The sequence below is a fragment of the Schistocerca nitens genome, chromosome 4 (assembly GCF_023898315.1).
Source record: "Schistocerca nitens isolate TAMUIC-IGC-003100 chromosome 4, iqSchNite1.1, whole genome shotgun sequence".
NCBI classification, from domain to species: Eukaryota; Metazoa; Arthropoda; class Insecta; order Orthoptera; family Acrididae; genus Schistocerca; species Schistocerca nitens.
Window position 1 is genome coordinate 683,472,355 of NC_064617.1, and position 24,367 is coordinate 683,496,721.

At 37.1% G+C, this 24,367-nt stretch overlaps 1 protein-coding gene across 3 annotated transcripts in view; it reads right to left on the minus strand.

Moving 5' to 3' along the window:
* LOC126251862 (rho-related BTB domain-containing protein 1) overlaps positions 1-24,367 on the minus strand; it is a 548,446-nt gene that overhangs the window by 34,211 nt on the left and 489,868 nt on the right. For all 3 annotated transcript variants that reach the window (XM_049952547.1, XM_049952549.1, XM_049952548.1), the window contains one exon: positions 196-309. In XM_049952547.1, coding sequence (XP_049808504.1) covers positions 196-309 — 114 coding nt within the window. The remainder of the gene's footprint in view (positions 1-195; positions 310-24,367) is intronic.

Consider the following 24,367-nt stretch of genomic DNA (forward strand, 5'->3'; position numbering starts at 1 on the left):
ACTTAAACAGTTATTATTTTGAGGTGTACTTATATTAACAATGTTGATACTGATGTTTAGCTTTGCCTTTTAAGCCTGCCTGTATTAAGTTCTTAGTTGATTTCACTTTTAAGTTGTGGCCTATTTTGTTAGATATATCTTAAGTGAGTCATGAACATTAATTTACATTCTTCAGACAAAATTCACAAATATTACCTTCCGATATTGCTGTTTCACATCAGCATTCAGAAATTCTTCATGAGCTTGAATGTTGCTGACAAAACTGAGCAGTTCTGGTAATTCAAGGAATTCAGCTGCCTGTCTTATTTCCTGCACATAAATACATAAGAATAAATAGTTAATCAAGATTTCAGTTTTAATGTAGGTATCAGATAGTTGGCATATATGCATTGAAAGTTTAATGCTAGAGATAAATAAAATATGTGTAATATAAGACCCTGCACTTGTACTGACAAGGCAAAATTTTAATTTTCTATGTATTTAAAAGTTTCATTATAATAATTTATTAGCTGCTTTTTTAATTACCACTTGATTTTCAAAGTGACATTCAGCATTTCTCAGTGACCTCATGCAACAACAATGCATTTCTTATTATAATTCACAATTTTATGAGGGAAATGCAAGTCTATATGTGACCGCTAATCAAAATCGAAGCCCAAGCCATGCCTAAGATGCACACATTGCAAGCAGAATTGTCTATGCCACTAGATTAAAATAAAACTACCAACATATTAAAGACACAGGATGGAAAATATGTAGACTAGTTCTTTTACCATAATGGGATTCTTATGAAATCTTCCATCATGTCAAGCTAAAAAAATAATCTAAATATACTGAAACTTCCTGGTGCATTAAAATTATGTAGTCTTGGGCTTGAACTTCATGCTTGCCTTTTGCAGGAAATGCTCCTAAGAAATGTGTTATCCAAGTGCATTTCACATTTCAGTCTGTATTTATGATTTGCTGACTTTTTCAAACTCCACACAGGCTTGTGTATACATTACTGAACTACCACTCATAGGAGAAAGGATGTTTGCAGTAAATAACATGGAGACAGTCTATATGTAGTTCAGCACAAGATTTAATAAATTTTCATCCATCAGGAAGTTTCCTTACTGTACACATTCTGCTGTGGAGTGAAAGATTTCTACGAGAATAGGAATGCAATTTAATTAATTCATTGCCTGTATATCTAATGCGTCTTGAAATAAACAAATCTCAATGTGATATTTATTTCCGAGACAATACACACATGGGATAGAGTAGATTTTTACTAGTAAAAAACAGGTTCTTTTTTCCCAAAATCCATGAAACATGAGTTAAAAATCGGTTTTAAACATAGATCCCCAGAGCTGATTTAAAACTCTTCAGTCAAAACATCAAGGATGGTCATATGTAGAACAGTTCACTTAAAAACGGAGACTGTAGACTTTTTGACTTTAAATATAGCTAAAATCCATTCCAGAATGTGCAAAACATGAAGTAGGACAAATAAAAACTGGGACACATGAAATATGTATTGATGCATGATCCACAATCCATCTCACACAATCAGTATGAGGAGTGAAGCACAATTTGCGCATATGTACACCAATTAATTAACATCTAGAGAACCTTAGCTGAGTTATTGTGAACAAATTGAATGGTATTTCAAAGACTTGTGACAAATGCAGCAAAAATAAACTTGCAGCAAGGTTTATATTCTTAGCATTGAAGAAACTACTGCATGTTAACTCAGTGAACAATTTGTTACAAATAATGGGGAAATTAACCTATCCAAATGTATCCTTTTAGGGCACAAAGAACTCACTACACAGAAATTCAAATACGAAAATCCAACATAAACTTTAAAAAAAGTGTTGTACCTGTGAAGTGTATTTCACATTAAAAATGCAAAACATACGACAGCCTAACTGAACAGAGTCTGAATCTGTAACTTAACAGTCACAATCCATCCTAAGGGAGCAGCATTCTTCTACCAAGCAGTTTTCAGGCAAAGCAGCAGCTGCTGGGAGCAAGTAGTTGGGCTCCAACTTAAATTGAAGCTGGTTTCAGGAAAGATCTAAAAACATCAGTAGTGTTTGTGGGCCTAACTGCTGCTTATAATACACTGTGGCTGGATGGACTAATGTTAAAGCTAAAGCAAATTGTAACTTGCATAAGGCTAACAAAACTGATATTCAATACACTGAAAAACTGGTATTTCTGAGTCTGCCTTCATGACAAAACAAGCAAGTCATATACAATGAATAGCAGTCTACCACAAGTATCTGTGCTGGCCCCACTATTGTTCAACCTGTTATAAGTGACACACCATAAACTGTATCCAAGAAGTTGTGCTATGCAAATGATACTGCCATTTCATTCCAAAGCAAGCACCTAGAGAAGGGAGAAAATGCGCTCGCACAAGACCTGAGACTACCTTGTGGTTATTACAGGAAATGGAGATTGTGCCCTAACCTTACAAAAACTTAAGTAATAGCTTTCCATCTCAACAACAGCTTAGCAAATCAGCCACTAAAAGTCACCTTCCACAACAAAATGGTTAAGAACAACCTTCCCCTTAAGAATCTTGGAATTCAGTGGTTTGTTCATTATCTTTCAAGACTCATCTCACATCACTTGCAGAAAAGTTAAAGAGCTGGAACAAAATTATCTGGAAACTAGCTGGAACTTCTTGGGGGGGCTCAGACTGACACCCTCTACACAGTGGCTTTGTCTCTTGCGTAACCTGTAGTTGAATATTGCACACCAGTATGGTACAAGTGTGTGCATGTCAGTAACACTGATGTTCATTGAATAATACCATGAGAACCACAATAGGCACTTTGCGATCAAGATCAACTCCTCTACCGTGGCTGCCTGCTCTCAGTAATGTTGCTTCCCCAAATCTGAGAGGACAAGCACAGTGAGCCGTGAAGGGGAAAAGATCGCCTGCCTGGGAATTTGTTCTCATTTCACCCAGCATGTGTCTGAAGTTAAAGAACCATTGTGGACAGTTCCTAAGATCCAGGCGCTGAAGGCTGAAGATGTGTGAAAGCAGACATGAAAAAAAAAACATCAGCAAACACTTTCATGGCCTCGAAGACCCCATAAGTGTATCAGATTTGCATCTGCCTAGAAGAACCTGGTGTCAGCTAAACAGGATCCAGAGTGAACATGGAAGAACTAAATCCTTTGTGTATAAATGGGGACTGTGTGACTGTGAAACTTCAGAGCAGACCACTGACTGAATAGCACAGGAATGTCCCACGAGTGGAAATTGGACGCATGTCATCAATGCCTCTTCAAAAAACAATGGAACAGATAGACTCCTTTGACATCACCCTATAAGGTTAATCAAGACTAGAGCTCTTGCATACTTATTTCATACTTAACTGTTTAAAAAACTGCTATGAATTGTATTTGTACACCCATATGATAAATAATAATAACAGTAATAATAATAATAATAATAATCATTCTATTTTAAAAACTCATTGTGTGCTGAAGTGGACTGTCCCTATTCACTCAATGTCCAGCAGTTTCTGTTGCCTGTGTAGTGAAAACAGATTGCATTTCTACTATTAATCGACAGTATTCTCAATCATCCTAGAAGTGGGGTAAGTAAAATGCTTTTCTTGTTAATGAAAACATGGTAGGCACAATGAACAATATATGAGCTTGTGTGGGGGGAGGTGGGTGGGTATTAACAACTGTCACTTGTAGCGCAGATGAAATTTAGATGAGCAGTACTGAAGAGATTATCTCATTCCATAGGGCATATATTACATGGCCTTGAAGCAGATCTCCCTCTGAATCTATGCTGTCCTGTTACTTAAAAGTGGATATCATAGGATACTTCCATTTGGAACTGCTTTTCATGAGACTACATATCTGTTAATTCAAATTTTTGACACTCTACAACAGCCTCTGGTAAACCAAACAAGTCTTCATCTGTTCTCTCAGTCTTATTTATATGCATTCTTTATGTCCCTGTTAGTCCAACCTCTTACGAGCACCAGTACCATTATACCTTTGCATGTTCATGACATTATGTACATTTTAGGAACCTATAGCAATGCTTGTCAAAAAATAGTAAACCCAACCACAAATATTACAAGATATGTCCCAAACCTACTTTTGTTCTTAAATGTGGTTAAAATCTATTCACAACAGTCACCATTTCTGTAACTAGCAATAAATAAATAAAAACTATTCTTAATACTGTTGACATGCACACACTTAGCATATTCAAATTAAAAACCTTTCTTATTTCCAAATTCTATCACACGCAGTTTTAATTTTATTATTATTATCCACTGTAAGCTCCTCATCTACTGTATGAAATGCATTATATTAGTTTTCTGTTATAGATCCTCACTTCACGCACTTAAGTTTGCTAAAAAATCTTAGTTATGAATTTTAACTAACTTTCAGTGCCAAGCAATATGTGAATTATGAATTTCTTTTCTTTTTCTTGAGCATGTGCTTAGCTACAAGAAGTCTGCGACTGTAGGCTACGAATATTTTGAGACAGAGAGTGTTCCAGGGTGTTTGATATGTCTTTTTGGTGCTCTTAGTGGCTCATATACATTTAACAAATCACTAGTAAAAGCATTGCAGCATATGCTTTTTATTACATAATGTACTGTCATATCTTTTCACGGATGTCCCAGTGCAATGAAAAGGAGCATTGTCAGACCAATACAAAGTAGGAAACATAAAACTGCAGATCAGTATTCCCATGTTCACAATGATTCTTCTTCAACCAGTGATGCTATTGCAGATAGTGTCTTTTTTTCCACTAAAACAATCTCATTGCAAAAACTCAACATGGATTTTGAAATAATCTCAACACCAGTACAGCTGTCACAGAGTTTTTGCACAATGCTGTGGGCATATTTCTAGATTTTACAAAGACATATCATCTGGTCAATGATGTGCTGCTCCTACAGAAACTGAAAGTATGCAGTATCAGGTACAAATTTCTTGATCTCCTGTCAACTTACCAAAACCAAAAGAAAATGATTTACAGGTTTATATTATCAAAATGGGGTGAGAAAAATCAACATCCAGGCTATGGACAAACTGTATTGCAAAGCATGCCATGAGGGTTAATACTGAGACCAATTCCTTTTCTATTGTATATAAAAGATGTACAATCTTTTAACTCCCATATAATTATGTATGCTGATGGCACATTCCTACTATTTTATGACGACAACGAGAAAGAGATAATACATGTTTCAACCCACGGGGCATGGGAAGTGACTAAATATTTTAGTAACCATGGCCTAAAAGACCCTAAGACAAAATAATAGTTAATGGAGTCCAAAGGAGGTAGTTCATGCCACACATGTATAGGATATATTTGTGGGACATTGTCTACAGATAATGAAGGCCCATGGTAGGCTGCAATACTGTTACTTTGCACTTCATTTTTTGGAGTACATGGAAATGGATGACATGTGGCCAAGTAAAATTCTTTGGATGGACAAGGCACATTTTACTCTGCATGATGCCATGAATGCCTAGAAGTGTTACATATGTGGTTCTACTCTCCCACATTTTGTGCAGAAACATCCACTGCACCCAGCTTATGTGACTGTGTAGTTTGGTTTCACAAGCACCTTGATTCTCAGTCCATTTCTTTAAGGAGATGACACCTTGTGGTCCTATTGGGTGTACAATGACATTTACATGCCTTGTTCAACACATGATTCCAGGTTTGCAAGAATACAACTGTGTCCACACCACCAATTTCATGTAATATAGGGTGGTACCACATATCAATTTCCAGGTGAAAGATTTGCTTCGAGAAACAACCGGTAATGACCGCACCACCTCTGGGCAATTTGAAGATTTGTGGCCTTCCAGATCCTCTGACATAAATCCATATGGCTTCTGGTTGTGGTGATATCTGAAACATTGTGTCTATCAGGGATGCATCCGTAATCTTCCTGATCTGAAGGATAGCATACAATGACTTATCTCTCTGATTACACCAGATATGCTGCAAGCAACTATCAACCATGCCGTGTTATGGATCCCTCATGTCATTCAGTCATGAGACTATATTCAACACATGTTGCAATTTGTGACTATACCCTAATAAACATGCCAGATCATATGCTTGTCATTCCTCCCTCTTTCCTGCACCCACATTCTAACTGTTTACAGTGCCACATTTTCACATGGTGGTAGAAAGTGGAACTATTATTTTTTTCAGCATACTCAGTGAATGCACTGATTAATGAACATATTAGTTGACCCCAATATTATTGCACCTGAGAGTGAGGGAACTTCAGTCTGTTTATCTTGAGTTTTTATCATAGTATTTTGTGATGACATGCTGAAACACTTGATACCACATGCATAGTTGTCTTGAAATCATCCAGAGTGCAATGCATTTTCCGTAGTTACCACTGTACTTGTTCACTGTAACATCACCACATGTATCCAATAATGACCACAAGAGACCAAGTGCAATAATATCATGGCTTGGTAGTACCTACAATGTTTTAGCTTCCTTCAATGTACACAGCCTGTGTTGCAACACTGGGAACACCGTCAGTTTAATTATAACCATCTGGTACTTATTTAACCAGTTGTCCACAAAATTATGTAATAAAACTCTGAAAACAGTACACTATGGGGCAGTTTTCTCATTTATAAACTGTGGGACAGAACTGTGAGGTTGTGCTGCTGAAATGTGCTTGAATGGAACATTAGTGCTACAAAAGAGAGCTGATACAAGGGCTGGGGTACAGGGAGATCTGTCATGATGCTCTTATCCAAAATAAATATTTCACTGAATACTCCTCTTGTGTATAAAGATTTACCAGTTTTTTGCAATCATCAGGGTGAAATACTTAACAATACAAGAATTAAGCACAGTTATTAAAGAGAATAAACAATATTAAAACTAACAGAGCACAGCCCATGTACCAGTGGCTTAATGTGGTACAATAAATTGCAGGAAACCCTAACGGCAAATACTGGAAATGCATTTACAGCAAAATTAAAATATTTTCTTGTAAATAAGTGCCTGAATTCACAGAAAGAATTGTAAAGCCTTCTAGTCCCTGCTCTAGGCTACAAAACCAAATTGAACCTGTCAGCAAAAACTGCAAGCTATTCTAGAATGTAGACTTTTGTAAAAGATGAAAGAAGCAATAAGGTCAGCTGTAGAGAATGAAATAACTTGTGTTGGACAATGATAATTGTTAAGTTAGAAGTACATACAAATATTTGCAAATAACCGAGGAACCTACTACCTTCCTATTCAGTCTGCTCTGTTAAAGCACTTACATTTATTTATTATATTATGGATTAACCTTTGCAAATAAATATGATACATAATATACCTTTTTATACAAATGCGATATTTATTATATGACATTTGAAGAACTCATCACTTGATGACTACACACAAAAAAACATAACCTGGAAATAATGAATGTTCATAGCCAATATCTCTGATGTCCTCCCACATGTCAAGTAAGTTGCTGATGTACATGCTCAATGTTCCTTGACAGTGAGATGTGAGACATAAATTACGAACTTCATGTACTGTTATCTATGTAATAACTTGTATAACAAATCCTATATCATTGTATGTTATGAAATACAAGGGCACTAAATAAATTGAATTGAACTGAACAGAGTGCAAGCATTTGGTTTTCAGTCTTGTTTATGTGCCTATTGACCATTCAACATCTCAACTACAGTGAGCTGTTATCTTTACTCCTCCCATTATTTATGTTGCAATTAGTCATTCAGACATAGGTACAATGGATTTATGAACTGCCAACCATGGATTTGTATTTCATATTTTTTGGTTTGGATTTTGTTAAGTCATTAGAAAATATGATCTTTCATGGTTTAGCACCTGCAACCACATTGTGAAAACTTGGGAACAGATATTCTAATACCAAGTACTTTCTCTCGGTATTTGTCAGCAGCTGATGAGTATAAAAGATGAATAAACCTTAATTCAACCAGACAGACTGGCACATAGGTCAAGGTAAATAGCATTTTGTTTAATGCAGTAGGATTTATTTAGAATTACATGTGAAATGCATGTTTATTTGATTCCTTGATAATTTAATAAATTTTGTAAGTGTACCATCAGAAGTCTTAACTAATTAAACATGGCCACAGAGCTTTGGTATTTCTGTTTTAGTAAGGTATTTTCATCCACCCTCAAACCAATACAGAAAAATAATAAATGAAGGAATAAGCACTGAGCATGTGGAGAGACTAATAAATGGCAGTGACTTTATCCATTCATGTGAATTATTAGTGATGCCATAAAGTGGTTTAATTCTATTTTTTAAATATTTCAGTACAGACTAGCATCAGGGAACACAGTATTTAGCTATTATATCATTCATACCATTTTCATATGAGTGCAGAATGAAACATCTATGCCAATCTGTTGACTGTAGAATATAGTTTCCTATCTTGGTAGCAAAAATTTTTGAAAGTCATTATAAAAAAATCATATTGAATCTTAGGTCATTATAATTAAGAATGAACAAGTATAAATTTTTTCTTAACATACTAATAAAAGTAGTTTATAAATGTATACTGTAAGGTACTTCATACATGTTTTTGTTAAATTTTAGAGCAATGTACAAAATGTTGTGTACAAACAAAAATAATTGTGTAGGAACCTACAAAAATATTAAAATTTAACAGTTTTCTCTATTATGGCATGCCACATAACTGCTACACATGGCAAAACAACAATTAGCAATACTATCATCTTTGCATATTGAAAATTAACAGAGCTGACTAAGTACAGTAAAAAGCATAAAGGGAAAACACATAAATTAAATTACTATATACAATATACAACAATTCTGGACAGTGTAGAAATAAAAACTACATCAGAAATAGTGTATCTGGATGGTTTCTGGGTTTTCTGCTATAAAGCCATGTAAATTTTGGCAACCAACTATTCTGCCATCATTATCTAACCAAATGGAACTCAATATATGTTTGGCAATCCTCTATACATTTTTGGAGAGTATGTGGAAATGACTGCTTAGTTAGCTGGTATTAGCAGGGCCAATGCATTTTTACACTGTTTGATACATCTCAGAAATGCAAAATATGCCTAAAAATCAATGTTATCTTGGGATAAAATGTAATGCAACAAGTAGGTACATATTAAAAAACTCAGTGTACCCAAAAATTTCTTAGCTTACCAATGACCATTCTGTCTGAGAGGCATAGGGAAACAATACTTTAATGTCCTGGTCAGTAACATCAGTGCAGCCATATACAACTGCCAACACACTTAAGGACACTATTTGGTATTTATAGGGAATTATGAGGAAGATTAACAAAATTCTCAATAGACTTTATTGATCATTTAAAGTAGTTTCCCTTTAGTGACATTGATTCCAAGGGATTTTAAGGAAAAGGAAGATTAGGACCTTTACATCCTATCAACAGTAAAAAATAGGTAAAGCTGTCATCAACATGAAGGTTGGTTTGAACACTACAGTATTTCACTAATAGTGGTCCAATTACAGATGGTATGTCTTTGCCTTCTTCCAACCTCTGAACTGATCTATCAACCTGCTTTAGATGTACCTACAGTTTAACATGGATTCCAAACAACAATGCAACTCAGAATTCTTCACATTAACAGACATTCTCAAAGATGAAGGAAGTAAAAAGTGACACATAAAAATGCTACACTCTCCAGGGATTAAACCCAAGACCTTTGGATCCATAATCTGGCATTGAGCCACCAAGCCACACTGACAAAGCCATTAGAGATCAAACTGGTGAAGGATGGGGAACGAAATAGGCCACATTCTTTCCAAAGGAACCAGCCTGGTATCTGCCTTGAGCAATTTATGGAAACAGCTTAAAACATAAATCCAGATGGCTGTACAGGAATCTGAACAATTTTCCTCCTAAATGTGAGTTCAGTGTCTCATTACTGCGCCACCTCATTTGGTATTGGGAGTTTTAATGCAGTCTCACTATTCATGTGGACTCTATTAAATGAGTTGGCATAAACAGTCACTGAAAAATTGACAGCTGTATGGTGGACTACTTCATACTTGAATTGACTTAGAAACACACTTCCTGTTCAGTGGGGTGTACTAGAAACAGATGCTGTCAACAAAAGAAGACCTGTCTCTTTGGTTGTCAGTAATCTCTTTGTAATGTACTCTGAAGAGAATGCTGCATTATTAACAGTACTGCAGCCAATTTTGTTTTTAAAATGTGTCTGAGATAAATTCATAGTATAGAGACAACTTATGCTACAGATTTCCCTCTGTTGTCTGAACTCTCTCAATTAAAGTAATACTTTTACTGTGGACATGGAAAAGCACCATCAGTTATTTTTCCTGGACACCAAAGAGGAAAAAACTAGTACAAGCTGACATACAACAATAGTATTTGTATGCATCCAGTTCTTACCACCAATCTGGGTGCAATGGCTTACTGAGGTGCCTATTTACAGTGCACAAGCCAACAGAAGAAGTTTAGCATCAAATTATCTCAGCTGAGAATAGTTTTCTCCAGAAATAACCAAGTAAGAATGGCTACACAAAGTATTAAGTTCAACATATTTCATAAGAGAGTGAGTACAGAATAAGAAGGAACTGAATGAGTAGGAGAAGACAAAATTTATTGCATACTTATCCTGTGCTGTCAACATATCAGCAAACATATGTATCATACAAATGTATCTTCTGTCCTTCAACCAAGATCTGTGCCTTGCTCCAACAAATCAAAAATGATTTGGGCTTTTACAGACCAGATGTTTATCACATCCCTAATCAATATGATATGACATAATTCAGCCTGCATAATCAAATAGCAGTACAAGAAACAACGTCATAAGTGGCTTCTTCAGCTCAGCAAGCTCATCACTCCAGAACATCATATGCTTTTGGGCATGCCATCGACTATGACACAGTGAAACTGTCACCCAAGCAAAAACTAACTAAAAGTCTGCTTACATTATGAAAGAGTTTTTGTGAAATTTCATTGTGAAAAATTTATTAGATCAGGATAATGATTTCAGCTGATCAGATGGAAACTTTTCTTACCTTTTCTTTAAAGTCAATGCTTTGAAATGGAGATCTTGCTATCATGATATAATAATAACATTACTTTTTGTTTTATTTTCATTGATCGATATTGTGAAGATCCAGGACACATGTGCCTTCTTTCTTTCTCTTTCTCTCTCACACTCTTTTTCTTTTTCACTTCACACACACACACACACACACACACACACACACACACAAACACACGTGCTAAAGTATTCTTTGTATTCTGTAATATCATCTGGCAGAACAACCAGAAACCACCCTGTTATTGATATTTAGTATGCCAAGAATGCTTGACATCACATAAAACAGTTTAGCTGCAAGGACAATAGAAGTGATTGCTGCAAAAACAACAATAAACACAAGCAAGATAAGATGCTTATTGCTACCCACATTTCATCACAAAACAAACATTTAATACTGCTACAGTAATAACAAGGTGAGATGATTTACCAACAAGAGTCCTAGTGGCACAGTCTGAAACACAAGAGCCACAGGATACAGTGCAAGGATACAGATGAGAGAGAGAAGATAGGCAGGGGAGTTAAATGTAGCATCTTTTAGTACATTGATGATAGGATAGATGCAGCAAGCAAAAGAAAGTTATTTTATCTATATATGCTAATCACTCGCAAACTTCACCAACTGCATGGCTACATTGTGCAGATGTACATGTTTGTTATAAATTTTATGTTTTCATGATGCAACACATAGCAGTCAACAAACAGAACCATCATAATTTTAGCAATGTATATATATTTTCGTCACTGTTTCTTCCCTTCAGAATAGAGAAATTTTAACAGTTTTGGGTATTTAGACAAAACATCCACATGTTCAGTCTTTTTATAAGGAAAGCATAATATTTAATACTTTTGTTATTAGTACTGTCATTTTACTGGTGTTATTAATATTATTATTATTGTTGTTGTTGTTGTTGTTGTTGCTGCTGCTGCTGCTGCTAGTAGGGAATAAAAGGTTTCATTCAAATTTATATGATTGCTCAGTTACTATACCATCATCATAAAAAGAAATATTTTTATGAAATGTGACACTTTTTTGTTTCCTTGACCTTCTTCCATCACCTTAACCATTTTCATGATATAGCAACAAATAAGGCAACGGCCCAGAAAACTGAGATTTTAATGTTTTCCATATACTGTGTGAGGTTTAAATAAATCATAAAGAAGAATGGATGTTTACAATATGTACACAGTAGTTCAGTTTCCAAACAGTTTGGAGGTTCCGAGTACCCAGAAATCCTCATTTTAGAGTTGAGTTTGAAGACTAATCACAGAATGCATTTTTCGTAAGACACAGGTATCAATACCTCAGCAATACATTTCTTTAAACACATCTGCTCATCATGAACATATCTAAAATACTGAAAAAAAATATATTCAAGGTCTAGTTACAGCTGAAAGTGTTAAAATTTTCAAAATGATAATAGAAACTGCTATAGAAGTTCCTGCATTGGTGTCCTAGTATGTTATTTGCTTCCTAAATCGGTCTTGTGGAGTAACAGTTCTAAGAAGTCAACACTAACTGTTTGTGTCTTCCTGTATGATCAACAGAGGTTTCTGCACATTAGAAATTATTGTTTACGGAATTAGTTAATTAAAAGAATTGTTCATGATGCTACAGAAGAAGCATTAAAATTTTCTTTCCTGTCCTTTTTACGTGGAAAAATTTGTTTTCCTTCACTGAAGACACTTATCAGACACTGCAGTCAAACATTAGTGTGTTGGCTGACCTGATTACCACCTCTAGACTATAGGCTGAACCTATTCATCTTATATAGATCAGAAATTAGAAGGATAAAGTATTGGAAACCTCAAGAATCTGTAATAGGGTCCCACCTTGGTCTATTAATTGCCAAAGAGATGAAAATGAGAAAAAGATACAGTATGCAGAAGATACGCCTTTGCTGCATTTAGGCAACTATTTTGAGACATTTGAGAAAAACGCTTGCATATATTCAATAACACAGCACAGCGGCTCATGGAAAACAAACTTATTAATCTAAAAAAGACCTATATACATTGTTTGTGAGAAAAAACAACAAGTCGTGGCCCTATTTTTGGATTAGGGATAACTGCACAAAGTAATTTGATTTAAGTACTGAGTATAACAAATAATAGTGAGCTAAAATCGAAACAAAAGTTAACAATGTTTCCAATAAGTCAATCTTAGTGATATTTGTAAGTAGACAATGACCTCAGTATGAATATCAAGAGCTCTTGTGCACTGTCTATCATAGTTGTTTTGAATTACATACGTAATATAGCTGTTTTGAATTACATACGTAATATGGATTCACAGTGTGAGGGAGCTCCATATCAAAATGATGAAAAGAATTTTTTCACTACAAAACTAATGAAATGATTGTGTGGCATTGTTGGCCAGGAGGCGCTGTCTAGGGAAGTTCGGCCGCCGGATGTAAGTCTAATTTCAGGTGATGCCACAATGGGCAACTTGCACATTGGTGATGATGAAATGATGACAAGGACAGAACAACACCCAGTACATGACTGGAGAAAACCTCCAACCTGGCTGGAAATCGAACCTGGGCCCACTGCTTGGTAGGCAAGCATGTTACCACTCAGCTAAGCAGGTGGACTTTTCACTACAAATGAAAGTATTTTGGATTATATTGAAAGAGACCTGCAAAGAATCTCGTAGAAATTGTTTTAAGCATCTTAATACTTTAATTTTTCAATGACTATACTTATTCAGGACCACAGTGACTGCATTATGAGATACCACAAATTAACATTATTGTGCTACCTTACACATAGGCTACAAATATTTGCAAAAGGGTCTTGATGTTTTGGAATTAAGTTAATGTAAGCACTCCCAAGGAATCTACAAAGTCTCAAAACTTAGAAGAGTTTCTCTATAATCTTGAAAAAATTGCTGATATAAAACGAATTCTATAATCTGATAGAGTATATGGGCAAATAAGTTCAAGAAGATGAAGTTACTTATTCATTTAGCGACTAATAAAATTTATGTGTGACACTAGGAGGAAATGCACTAGCACTGACACACAATTAAGAATAATAATGTATATCATAATTTACAGTTTACACAACCTACGTAGATCAGGCAGGTATTAAAGTGCAGTGTCATGTTTTGTAAATATGATAAACAGTATTGTGTGTTATATATAATTGAGTCTCTACTTTAAAGGCTGTACACATGTATTTCCAAGCTTAAAACCAAAACGACTTGCCTATTTTATGAGCACACAGATATATATATAAAAAAATTAGGAGTAAATGAGACCACTCACCAAATAGTGAAACCACTGAGATGTCAACTGGCACACTAAAAGAGCACACAGAGCTCTGACAACCATGCCTCCAAACTTGATACCCTCCCTGTTTACCTTTCCCAGTTGCTTCATAACCTGAGTTGTGAGTAACTGAATCCACTTTCCCTTCTTCCCTTTCTTTCCCCTCTCTCCTCCCTGACGAAGGAACTAAGTTCCGAAAGCTAGGAACGTAAATTTTCTGTTCTGTTTTGTGTATCTACCGGCTGTATTGAGCTGAGGTAAGTACTGGCCAGCCCCTCTATCTCTTTGTTAGTATTTGTTTCACATCTTTATATAAGATTTTCCATTAATCATTAGATAACAAAATTTAGTTTACAGAATCGATAAAATGACAGTCACTGATATTACCATGACTTCGACTAAAAAATCCAAAGTTTAGAAAAAAATTAGTTCATTAAATTTTGCATATATGTTTTACTAGAGTAATGATTTTGGAATAACTGCTTGTGATGAGTTTTCAGTGAAAGTCCAAAGAAACCTTGTGCCCCATGACATTTTGAAATACATATTTTAGTGGTAAAAACAAAGATGATGTGACTTACCAAACGAAAGCACTGGCAGGTCGATAGACACACAAACAAACACAAACATACACACTAAATTCAAGCTTTCACAACAAACTGTTTCCCACGTGGAATGTTTCCCTCTATTATATTAATATTTTAATGGTAAGTTACGGAAAATTCAGAAACTCACTTGATGAGCAGAAAAAGAGAGAAAATGTGACCAATTGTATTTGGAAACCTTCCCTGATATGATACTGTATCTTTTCATAAGTGAGATCATTAGATGTGGAGCTTAATTTTTACAATGATGATGGGTTGAATTAGCTGTGGACTTCTTTAAAAAACTATCTCATCATTTACCTGCAATAATATGATGAAAGTAGCATTTTGATGATTTAATAAGAATTATGAACAAGCTTTTCCTGGATTAGAGTACAATATTTTACTGTCACAATACTACAAATAACATAACTAAAAGTTTATTAAATCAACACAATGCTAGTTTATAAGACAGTGAGGTAGTCCAGCAGCCAGAGAATCAACATACCTGATTAACAGTTGTTGGTCTGGCTCTCAACAGCAAAACACAAAACACACACATTACGGCATCAAAGTCAAAATTTTTGGTAACATTCATGCGCACAGTGTTTCAAACCTTGTGTTGAACTCTGCTGTAGAGATCATGAATGTGCCAGCTGTTGTTAAGCTTGCGAAGAAGTTTGGAAATGTAAACACATAAGACTCCTGGATGTCAACAACCATGAAAATGCCTTTTTCACAATGTATGGACAATGCCTATACCAATCTGGTAAGAAAAAACACATCAGATTCAAACAAAGTTGTTGACAAAATAATGCACGAAAGCAGCTGTAAAAGCAAAGCCATCATCCTACAGTCTCACACCCAGAAAAACTAGGGAAAGTGGCCAATGCCAACCACGTTTGGTCCAATATTAATGATCAGGAACAAGTATTCAATACACAGGTGGAAGTTTCTTTATCTTGTTTTAAAGATACTTTACCTGATAATGTACACAGCAGTAATATCATTATGCATCTGAATATTGGAGGTCTATGATGAGCATGCTTTATGATTTGCAAATTCTGTTAGAAAGTATGAAACAGTAGGTAAAGATAATATGTCTAAATTAACACTGGCTTACAATTGAAAGTATCAGTCTCCGCAATAAACTTACAGGCTACAGACTGGCTACTATCTCTTGTCCAGCTAATGGATATGGAGACTCTCGCATGCTAGTTTATTCCTCAGTAAATTATGAAATCAGACAGAATATGCGCACACATACAGACACAAGTCTGCTTGTGTCTGTATATGTGCGGATGGATATGTGTGTGTGTGCGTGTGTGTGTGTGTGTGAGTGTATACCTGTCCTTTTTTCCCCCTAAGGTTAAGTCTTTCCACTCCCGGGATTGGAATGACTCCTCACCCTCTCTCTTAAAACCCACATCCTTTCGTCTTTCCCTCTCCTTCCCTCTTTCCTGATGAAGCGACCGTGGGTTGCGAAAGCTTGAATTTTGAGTGTGTGTTTGTGTTTGTTTGTGTGTCTATCAACATACCAACGCTTTCATTTGGTGAGTTACATCATCTTTGTTTTTAGATATAACTTGATTGAGAAGTTGATAATGCTATTGTTACTGTTTTATGCATACAGGCCTGAAGATGACACACTGAAGCTTTGAAACTGGTTGCAACAAAATATAATAAAATCATAAGGATGGCTGTAGATGTTTTATTTTGTCACAATAGTAAACGGCCATTGTCCCAGAGACCTCCTGCCAAAAGGATGGACATACAAAAACTTTATATATTTTTCTCTGTACTTTTTTATTTATATGTTTGTATGTTCCATTTCCTTGAAATGGTTTCCAATAAATTTATGTGTACACTTACACAACATCCGTACAATATTTATTGCCTATGGATGGATAGTAAAATAAAATTAAAAAGTCAGTCAATCAGTCTTTTGACAAAGGGTGTTTTCCAGTTTGACTAAGATATGCAGAATTTCAGACAGTTCATAAAAAGGTAAACAACATGAAATTGGAAACGGTGGACCTATCTTGTTGTTTATAGTTTTCTCAAAAGTATTTGAAAAAACGGTATATGATCAGAAAGAAAATTATAATTCATTCCAGAACATAATTTTACATAGCCAGTATAGTTTCAGAAAAGGTTGCAGAACAACCAATACACATAATTAATTGGTAACTAAAGTCAGCAGATGTTACAACAATAGAATGTGTGTGTCAGATGTCTTTTGTGGTCTTACCAAATCTTTCAGTACTGTAAATCATGACCTGCTTCACTGAAAACTGACAATCTGATTTTCAAGGAAAGTCTTTTAGTTAGATGTCATCATACTTAGTGGACAGGAAACAAAGAGCAACTGTTAATAACAGTGACAACAAATTTCTCTCTGGTTTGGAGAGACACACATAATTGGGTGTTGCACAAGGTTCAATATAAGGGTAACTATTTTTGTATTATATCAATGATATACCGTGCCAGGTTCAGTACAAAACCAACCTTTTATTTATTTATTTATTTATTCATCCTTTGATCGCTGTTTAGAGTGAAAATGGGTATGTCAGTATACATATACAATTTCAATTATAAAATAATTAGTGAAAACATAAGCAAAACAAAATTTTTAATTTAGTTTACTACATACATGCAACCAATTTCAGAGACTTATATTTAGTTTCTCTTCATTTGTTTTTCTCTTTGCAAGTATTTCCAAGTAGGATGTTTTCTTTTCATTTACAAATAGATTTTTTTCACTTAAATATTCATTTGCCCTTTCTATGTCCATGACAGTTCTTGTTTCTAAATTATTTATTGAGCTGTTATTTAGAATGAGGGATATATTATTTGCACACACAATTGCATTTTCTTTTACTGATGTTGCCGTGTCATTTACATACAATATAAACATTAGCAGACCAAGTATTGAGCCTTGTGCAACCCCATACTTTACCACTTGAAAATCAGAGGAAAAGGTCTCCATCTTATTGTGTACATGATATCCTCAATACAGATGATTCAACACTGACAGTCTACTGCAAAACCAATGAAGACTTAATCCACTGTATTGAGCACACACTTAGAAAAGGAGAAACAAGGGTCAAAAATAATAATTTAAAATTAAACTTTGCAAAAACAGAAACTATTCATTTCAACACAAAACAATCTGCACAGTGTATAAGTGAAATAAACTATAAGGACAAAAAAATTGGACACTGCAGACTATGTCAAATTCCTTGGTGTACTAGTAAACAAAATTATGTAGTGGAGTAATCACGTGGACAGTGTACTGACTCAACTGAACAGTTCCATTTATATTATGGACAGCTTGTATAATGTCACTGATTTAGCTGAAAAAACTGTATATTATGCATATTTTGTTTTATTAATTAGGCATAGCATTGTTTTCTGGCATTAGAGAATAGTAAACTACTCAAAGCTTTTAGACTAAAAAAAGGTTATCTGAGCCATGGTGGGCACTAAAAGAAACAACACTGCAAACCTTTATTTTGAGACTGAAATCTAATGTCCATTACTTGCATGGAGACCCTCATTTTCAATAAGAGAAATCCACAACTTTTTTTAGGGCAACTTTTTCTTACTTCAGAATGAGACTAAACATAGAGAAGTTGCATGTTAACAACCCACAGACTAAAACTGCATGAAAAAACTCCAAATTACATGCGCATGAATTTTGTGAATAAAATGTGAAAGGGGAAGTGTGACCCAAATCTAAGAAATACTGAAGGAGACCAGGAAAAATCTCTGATAAGTAGCCTACATGCTACTACAGTGGAGATTATTTCTTTAATGATGACCATAGATAATATTACCTGTCTGAAGAAGTAACACAGTATGTATTAGAACCATAGGTTTTTTAATGACAATCATAAAAAATAGTGGCTGCTGAAGAGGTAACAACATATGTATTATAACATAGGATTAAGTTTATTAGTCTTATTTAATGTTAGAAGTGATAAGTCACCATGTCACAATCTTTGATTGTATGAAGCATGTTACTACATATGATTATAAAATTTTGAATTGAATTTTGAGAAGCCTGAGTGTGGTTTTAGGCAATTTCTTACAGACAACCAGATATTCTGTTCAGAAACAGAGAGTAAGAAATTGAAAACATACAGAGAAAGACTCATGATTTTCATGGAGATGATATGCAGGATTCCAAATCCCATCTTAAGATGCCACATTATAATTTTTCCTGTCACAGAAGATAACAACTGCTAAATTCAAGACAGATGTGTGTGAACCTCCTTCAGAGGAATAGGAGAATGGCCTCCTCCTCTTCTGTCACACTTCAGGACAGCAACTGATTCCTGTGTAAACTGTTTTTGAAAAATAGGGAAAAATTGAAGGCAGTTGCATTAAGTCTATCAGTATTTCAATAATAATGACAGTCAAGAACATATAAATGCAAATTTAAGAATTTGGAATTAATCATTCATTCAACAAGGATTTAATAATAGAACAAAAAACAAAGACAGGATGAAAAATAAATGTATGCATAGCATCTGTTCATAGAAGAATAAAAACTTAATTTCACTACAATCTGTGAAACTATGAGGGTATTCAATAAGTAATACAACACATTTTTTTGGACAAATTCGATTGAATAAATGCAAAATTTGCTGTCGGACATCATCGAATATTCCCACTTCAGCCACTATTGTTTTGTGAAGTTTCAATGGGTGGCAGCACTATACGCTAGCCTTCAAAATGATTTCTGTAAGTGAGGAGTGTTACAAGCAGAGTGTTCTCATTAAGCTTCTTTTGGTGGAAAACTAGAGCAATGTAAATATTCAAGAGTGCTTGCAGTACATCTACAGAGACCTGGCAGTGAACAAAAGCATGGTGAGTTATTGGACAAGGCATCTGTCATCATCAAAAGAAGGTCATGCAAACCTGTCCGATCTCCCACGTGCTGGCCAGCCGCATACAGCAGTGAGTTCTAGAATGTGATTAACAGACCACAATCAAACACCTCCTTTCACAGCTGGATATCTCTGTTGGTAGTGTTGACACACTCATCCAACAATTAGAATACTCAAAGGCATGTACCACTGGACAGATTGGTACCATGCAGGCATAGAGGCCCTGCTAGGATGGTGGTATAAGGCTGTCACACTTAACAGAGATTATGTGGAAAAATAGGGTTTTGTAGCCAAAAGAGTGGGGAATAATATGGTGTGAGCAAATACTGTAAAAGTGATGTTGTATTCGCAACACAGACACAAAATAATTTTTACAGTATTCTGTGGAAGTCAGTTCAGAGGTGTTGACCACTGATGGGGTCACGTATATGATTGTGCTTCACCCCCTAAGCATCAGTTAAGGTCTGAAGATGGTGTACTGAGTTGTACAACTGATTGCAATATAATAATGTAACATGAAAATAATGTCTGCAGGTGTTTTATTTTATTATGTAAGTGAACAGCTGGAGAAAGAGAGAGAGGGGGGGGGCGGATGGGGGGGGGGGGAGTGAGGGGAGAGAGAATATTTTGAGAAGGCTAGATTGATACTCATCATGTAGAACAGATATTGAGTCACAGACAGCACAACAGAAAGAATGCTGTACATTTGAGCTCTCAGCCAAAAGGCCTTCTGCTAAAGTAGAAGACAGACACACAGTCCGAGAACACACACATATATGACCACTGACTCTGACCACTGAGGCTGGTCTTGAGCAACTATACCTGATTAGAAAAGTGAGCTGTGGATGGTGAGCTTGCGAAGTATGTATATAGAAGTGTATATAGGTGTAGATGGAGGAAGGGAGGCTGAAGTTGGGAGGAGAAGGGATTATAGGGTAGGGGTGGGGAATAGTAAAGTGCTGCTTGTGGGAGCATGCAGGGATGTGGTGGGGATAGGAAACGGCAGCTAGGTACATTCAGCGGTTTGGTGAGGGGCAGAAAAGGAAAGAAGTAGAGGAGGGGAAAAATACTAGTGGATGCATTGGTGGAACAGAAGGCTGTGTAGAGCTGCAGTGGGAGCAGAGAAGGGGACAGGTAAGTGAAGGACAGGGACTAGTGAAAGGTTGAAGCCAAGGGGGTTATGGAAACATAGGATATATTGCAAGGAGAGTTGTCAACTGCACAGTTCAGAAAAGCTGGTACTGGCAGGAAGGATCCAGATGGTGAATGCTGTGAAGCAGTCATTGGTGTGAAGCACATTGTGTTAGGCAGCATATTTATCAACTGGCTGGTCCAGCTGTCTGTTGGCCAAAGGTTATTGGTGGCCTTAAGTGCAGTTAGAGAGCTTGTTAGGTGTAATATCAATGCAGAATACAGCACTGTGGTTTCAGCTTAGTTTGTAGATCAATTGACTGCTTTCACAAGTAGCATTGCATTTGATGGGATAGTTGATGCCTGCAGCTAGACTGGATTTGATGGTGGTATGAGGATGTATGGGACAGTTCTCACATGTGTGTCTATTACAGGGATATGAGCCATGAGGCAAGGGTTTGGAAGCAGAGGTGGAGTAGATATGGACAATGATATTAAGTAGGTTCGGTGGGTAGTGGAATACAACTGTGGGAGGGTAGGGAAGGGTAGTGGTGGAGGATATTTCTCATTTCAGGGCGTGATGATAGGTAGTCAAAACCCTGGTGGACAATGTGATTTAGTTGTCCAGTCGTGGGTGGTACTGAGTCAAGAGAGGAGTGCACCTTTGTGGCTGGACAGTGGGACTGTAGGAGGTGGTAGGTGACTGGAGGGACAAGACATGGGAGATCCATTTCTGTACAAGGTTGGGAGGGTAAGTTTGGTCTGTGAAGACCTCAGTGACACCCGTGGTATATTTGGAGAGTGGCTGCTTGTCATTACAGATGCAAAGGCCACAGGTAGCTATATTTGAGACAGCATAAGAAAATCCCTGACAGCTCAAGTGCTGTTACCAGTTTGCAGTTGTGAAGCACCAATGGATGCAGGCAAGAACAGTAGCCATCTACAGAACTGTGACAACACTGAGGTGTCTCTATACGGACGTTTACAAAATGGCGTTACATTATTGGTTGATTTAGGCTTGCGAAGCTGCCGTGCCTAGCCCACTGCAGCTGTCAGAGATCAACTTACATCGACCCGAGTATAGGCTGTGTGAAAAGGGATTCTTGATGTGGAATGGGTGGAGGTGACTTGTTGATGGAGGTGGCTTGTTGGACTGAGGAGGACCGGGTTGGGGGATGAGTTTAATTAGGAATGCAGATAGGGAGTCCTCATTCTCAGTCCACATCACGAATATGTCATCAATTAATCTGAACCAGGTGAGGGGGTTGGGATTCTGGAGGGTTAGGAAGGATTCCTCTAGGTGGCACATGAATAAGTCAGTATAGGATGGTCCCATGTGGATGCCCATTACTGTACCAAGAATTTGTTTGTAGGTGATGCTCTCAAAGGTGAAATAATTGTGGATGATGATATAGTTGGTCATGGTGACCAGGAACGAATTTATAGGTTGGAGTCTATCAGGCATTGGGAAAGGTAGTGTTCAATAACAGCAAGGCCTTGGGCATTAAGGATGCTAGTGTAAAGTTAGATGCATCAACAGTGACGAGCAGGGCACCACTGGTAACAGAACAGGAACTTTGAGAGTCAGTGGAGGGAATGGTTGGTATATTTTATAGAGGGGGGGGGGGGGGGAGGAGGGGTAGGTCACAGGTAAAAGACACCAACCATTTCCTCCAACAATTCTCCACAGTTTCTTTCCTTTACCATATGGCGTCCTGCTCATCACTATTAACGCCACCTCACTCTACACTAACTTCCCTAATGCTTATGGCCCTGCTGCTATTGAACACTACCTTCCCTAACACCCGACTGACTCCAAATCTACAACCTCTTTCCTGGTCACCATGACCAACTATATCCTCACTCACAATTACTTCACCTTTGAAGGAATCATCAACAAACAAATCTATGGTATAGCAATGGGCAACTGCATGGCACCATTCTATACCAACTTATTCATGGGCCGTCTAGAGGAGTCCTTCTTAACCACCCAGAATCTCAGACCCTTCACCTAGCTCAGATTCACTGATGACATCTTCCAATCTGGACTGAGGGTGAGGTCACCCTATCCACATTCCTCCAGAACCTCAACACCTTCTCCCCCATCCATTTCACTAGGTCATCCTCAGCTCAACAAGCTACCTTCCTCAATGTTCCCCTCCACCTAAATGATGGCTTCATCAGTAAATCCATCCATATCATACGTACCAACCACCACAAATACCTTCACTTTGACAGCTTCCACCCATTCCATACCAAGTAGCCCTTTCATATAGCCTCGGCATCCATGGCCATACCATCTGTAGTGATGAGCAATCCCTCTCCAAATGTACCAAGGGTCTCATTAAGGGCCTTCACAGACCAAACTTACCCTCCCATCCTTGTACAGAAATAGATCCCCTGTGCTAGTCTCTCCAGTCACCTACAACCTCCTACATTCCCACCATCTGGCTACAAAGGAACATTCCCCTCTTGACTCAGAACCACCCAGGACTGGACCAACTTAATCACATTCTCCACCAGGGCTTTTTGACTACCTCTCTTCACGTCTTGAAATGAGGAATATCCTCCCCCACTATTCCTTCCAGCCCTTCCACAGTTGTATTCTACTGCCCACCAAACTTACACAATATCCTTATTCATCCCTGCTCCACCTCTGCTCCCAACCTCTCGCCTCATGGCTCATATTGCTGTAATAGACACATTGGCAACAACTGTCCCATGTCCTCCCATCACCATCTATTCCAGTCCGGTCACAGGAATCACCTATCCCATCAATTGCACAGCTACCTCTCAAAGCAGTCATGTGATCTACAAACTAAGCTGCAACCACAGTACTGTGTTCTATATTGGTATTACAACCAACAAGCTGTCTATCTGCTCTAATGGCTACCAACAACCTGTAGCCAACATACAGCTGGAGCACCCAGTTGATGAATATGCTGCCCAACACAATGTGTTTCGCTTCAATGAATGCTTCACAACCTTCACCATCTGGATCCTTCCTATCAACTCCAGTATTTCTGAACTGCAGAGGTGGGAAGTTTTCTTGAAGTATATCCTACAGCCCCATAACATCCTTGAAGTCAACCTTCACTAGTCCCGGTCCTTCACCCACCTTTCCCGTTCCCTGTTCTGACTCCAGCTCTACACAGCCTTCTATTCCACCAACACAGCCATCAGTCTTATTCCCCCCTCCTACCACTTCTCTCCTTTTCTGCCCCCTTCCCTCTGTCTAATCTCCAGACTACATCTAGCCACCCCTGCACCTAGCTTCCCTACCCTGCCCCCACCACATCCCTACATGCTCCCACAAGCAGCACTTTATTGTCCTCCCCTCCTCCAATCCCTCCCTCTCCCTGCCCCAGCCTCCTCCTAACTCCCATCACCCAC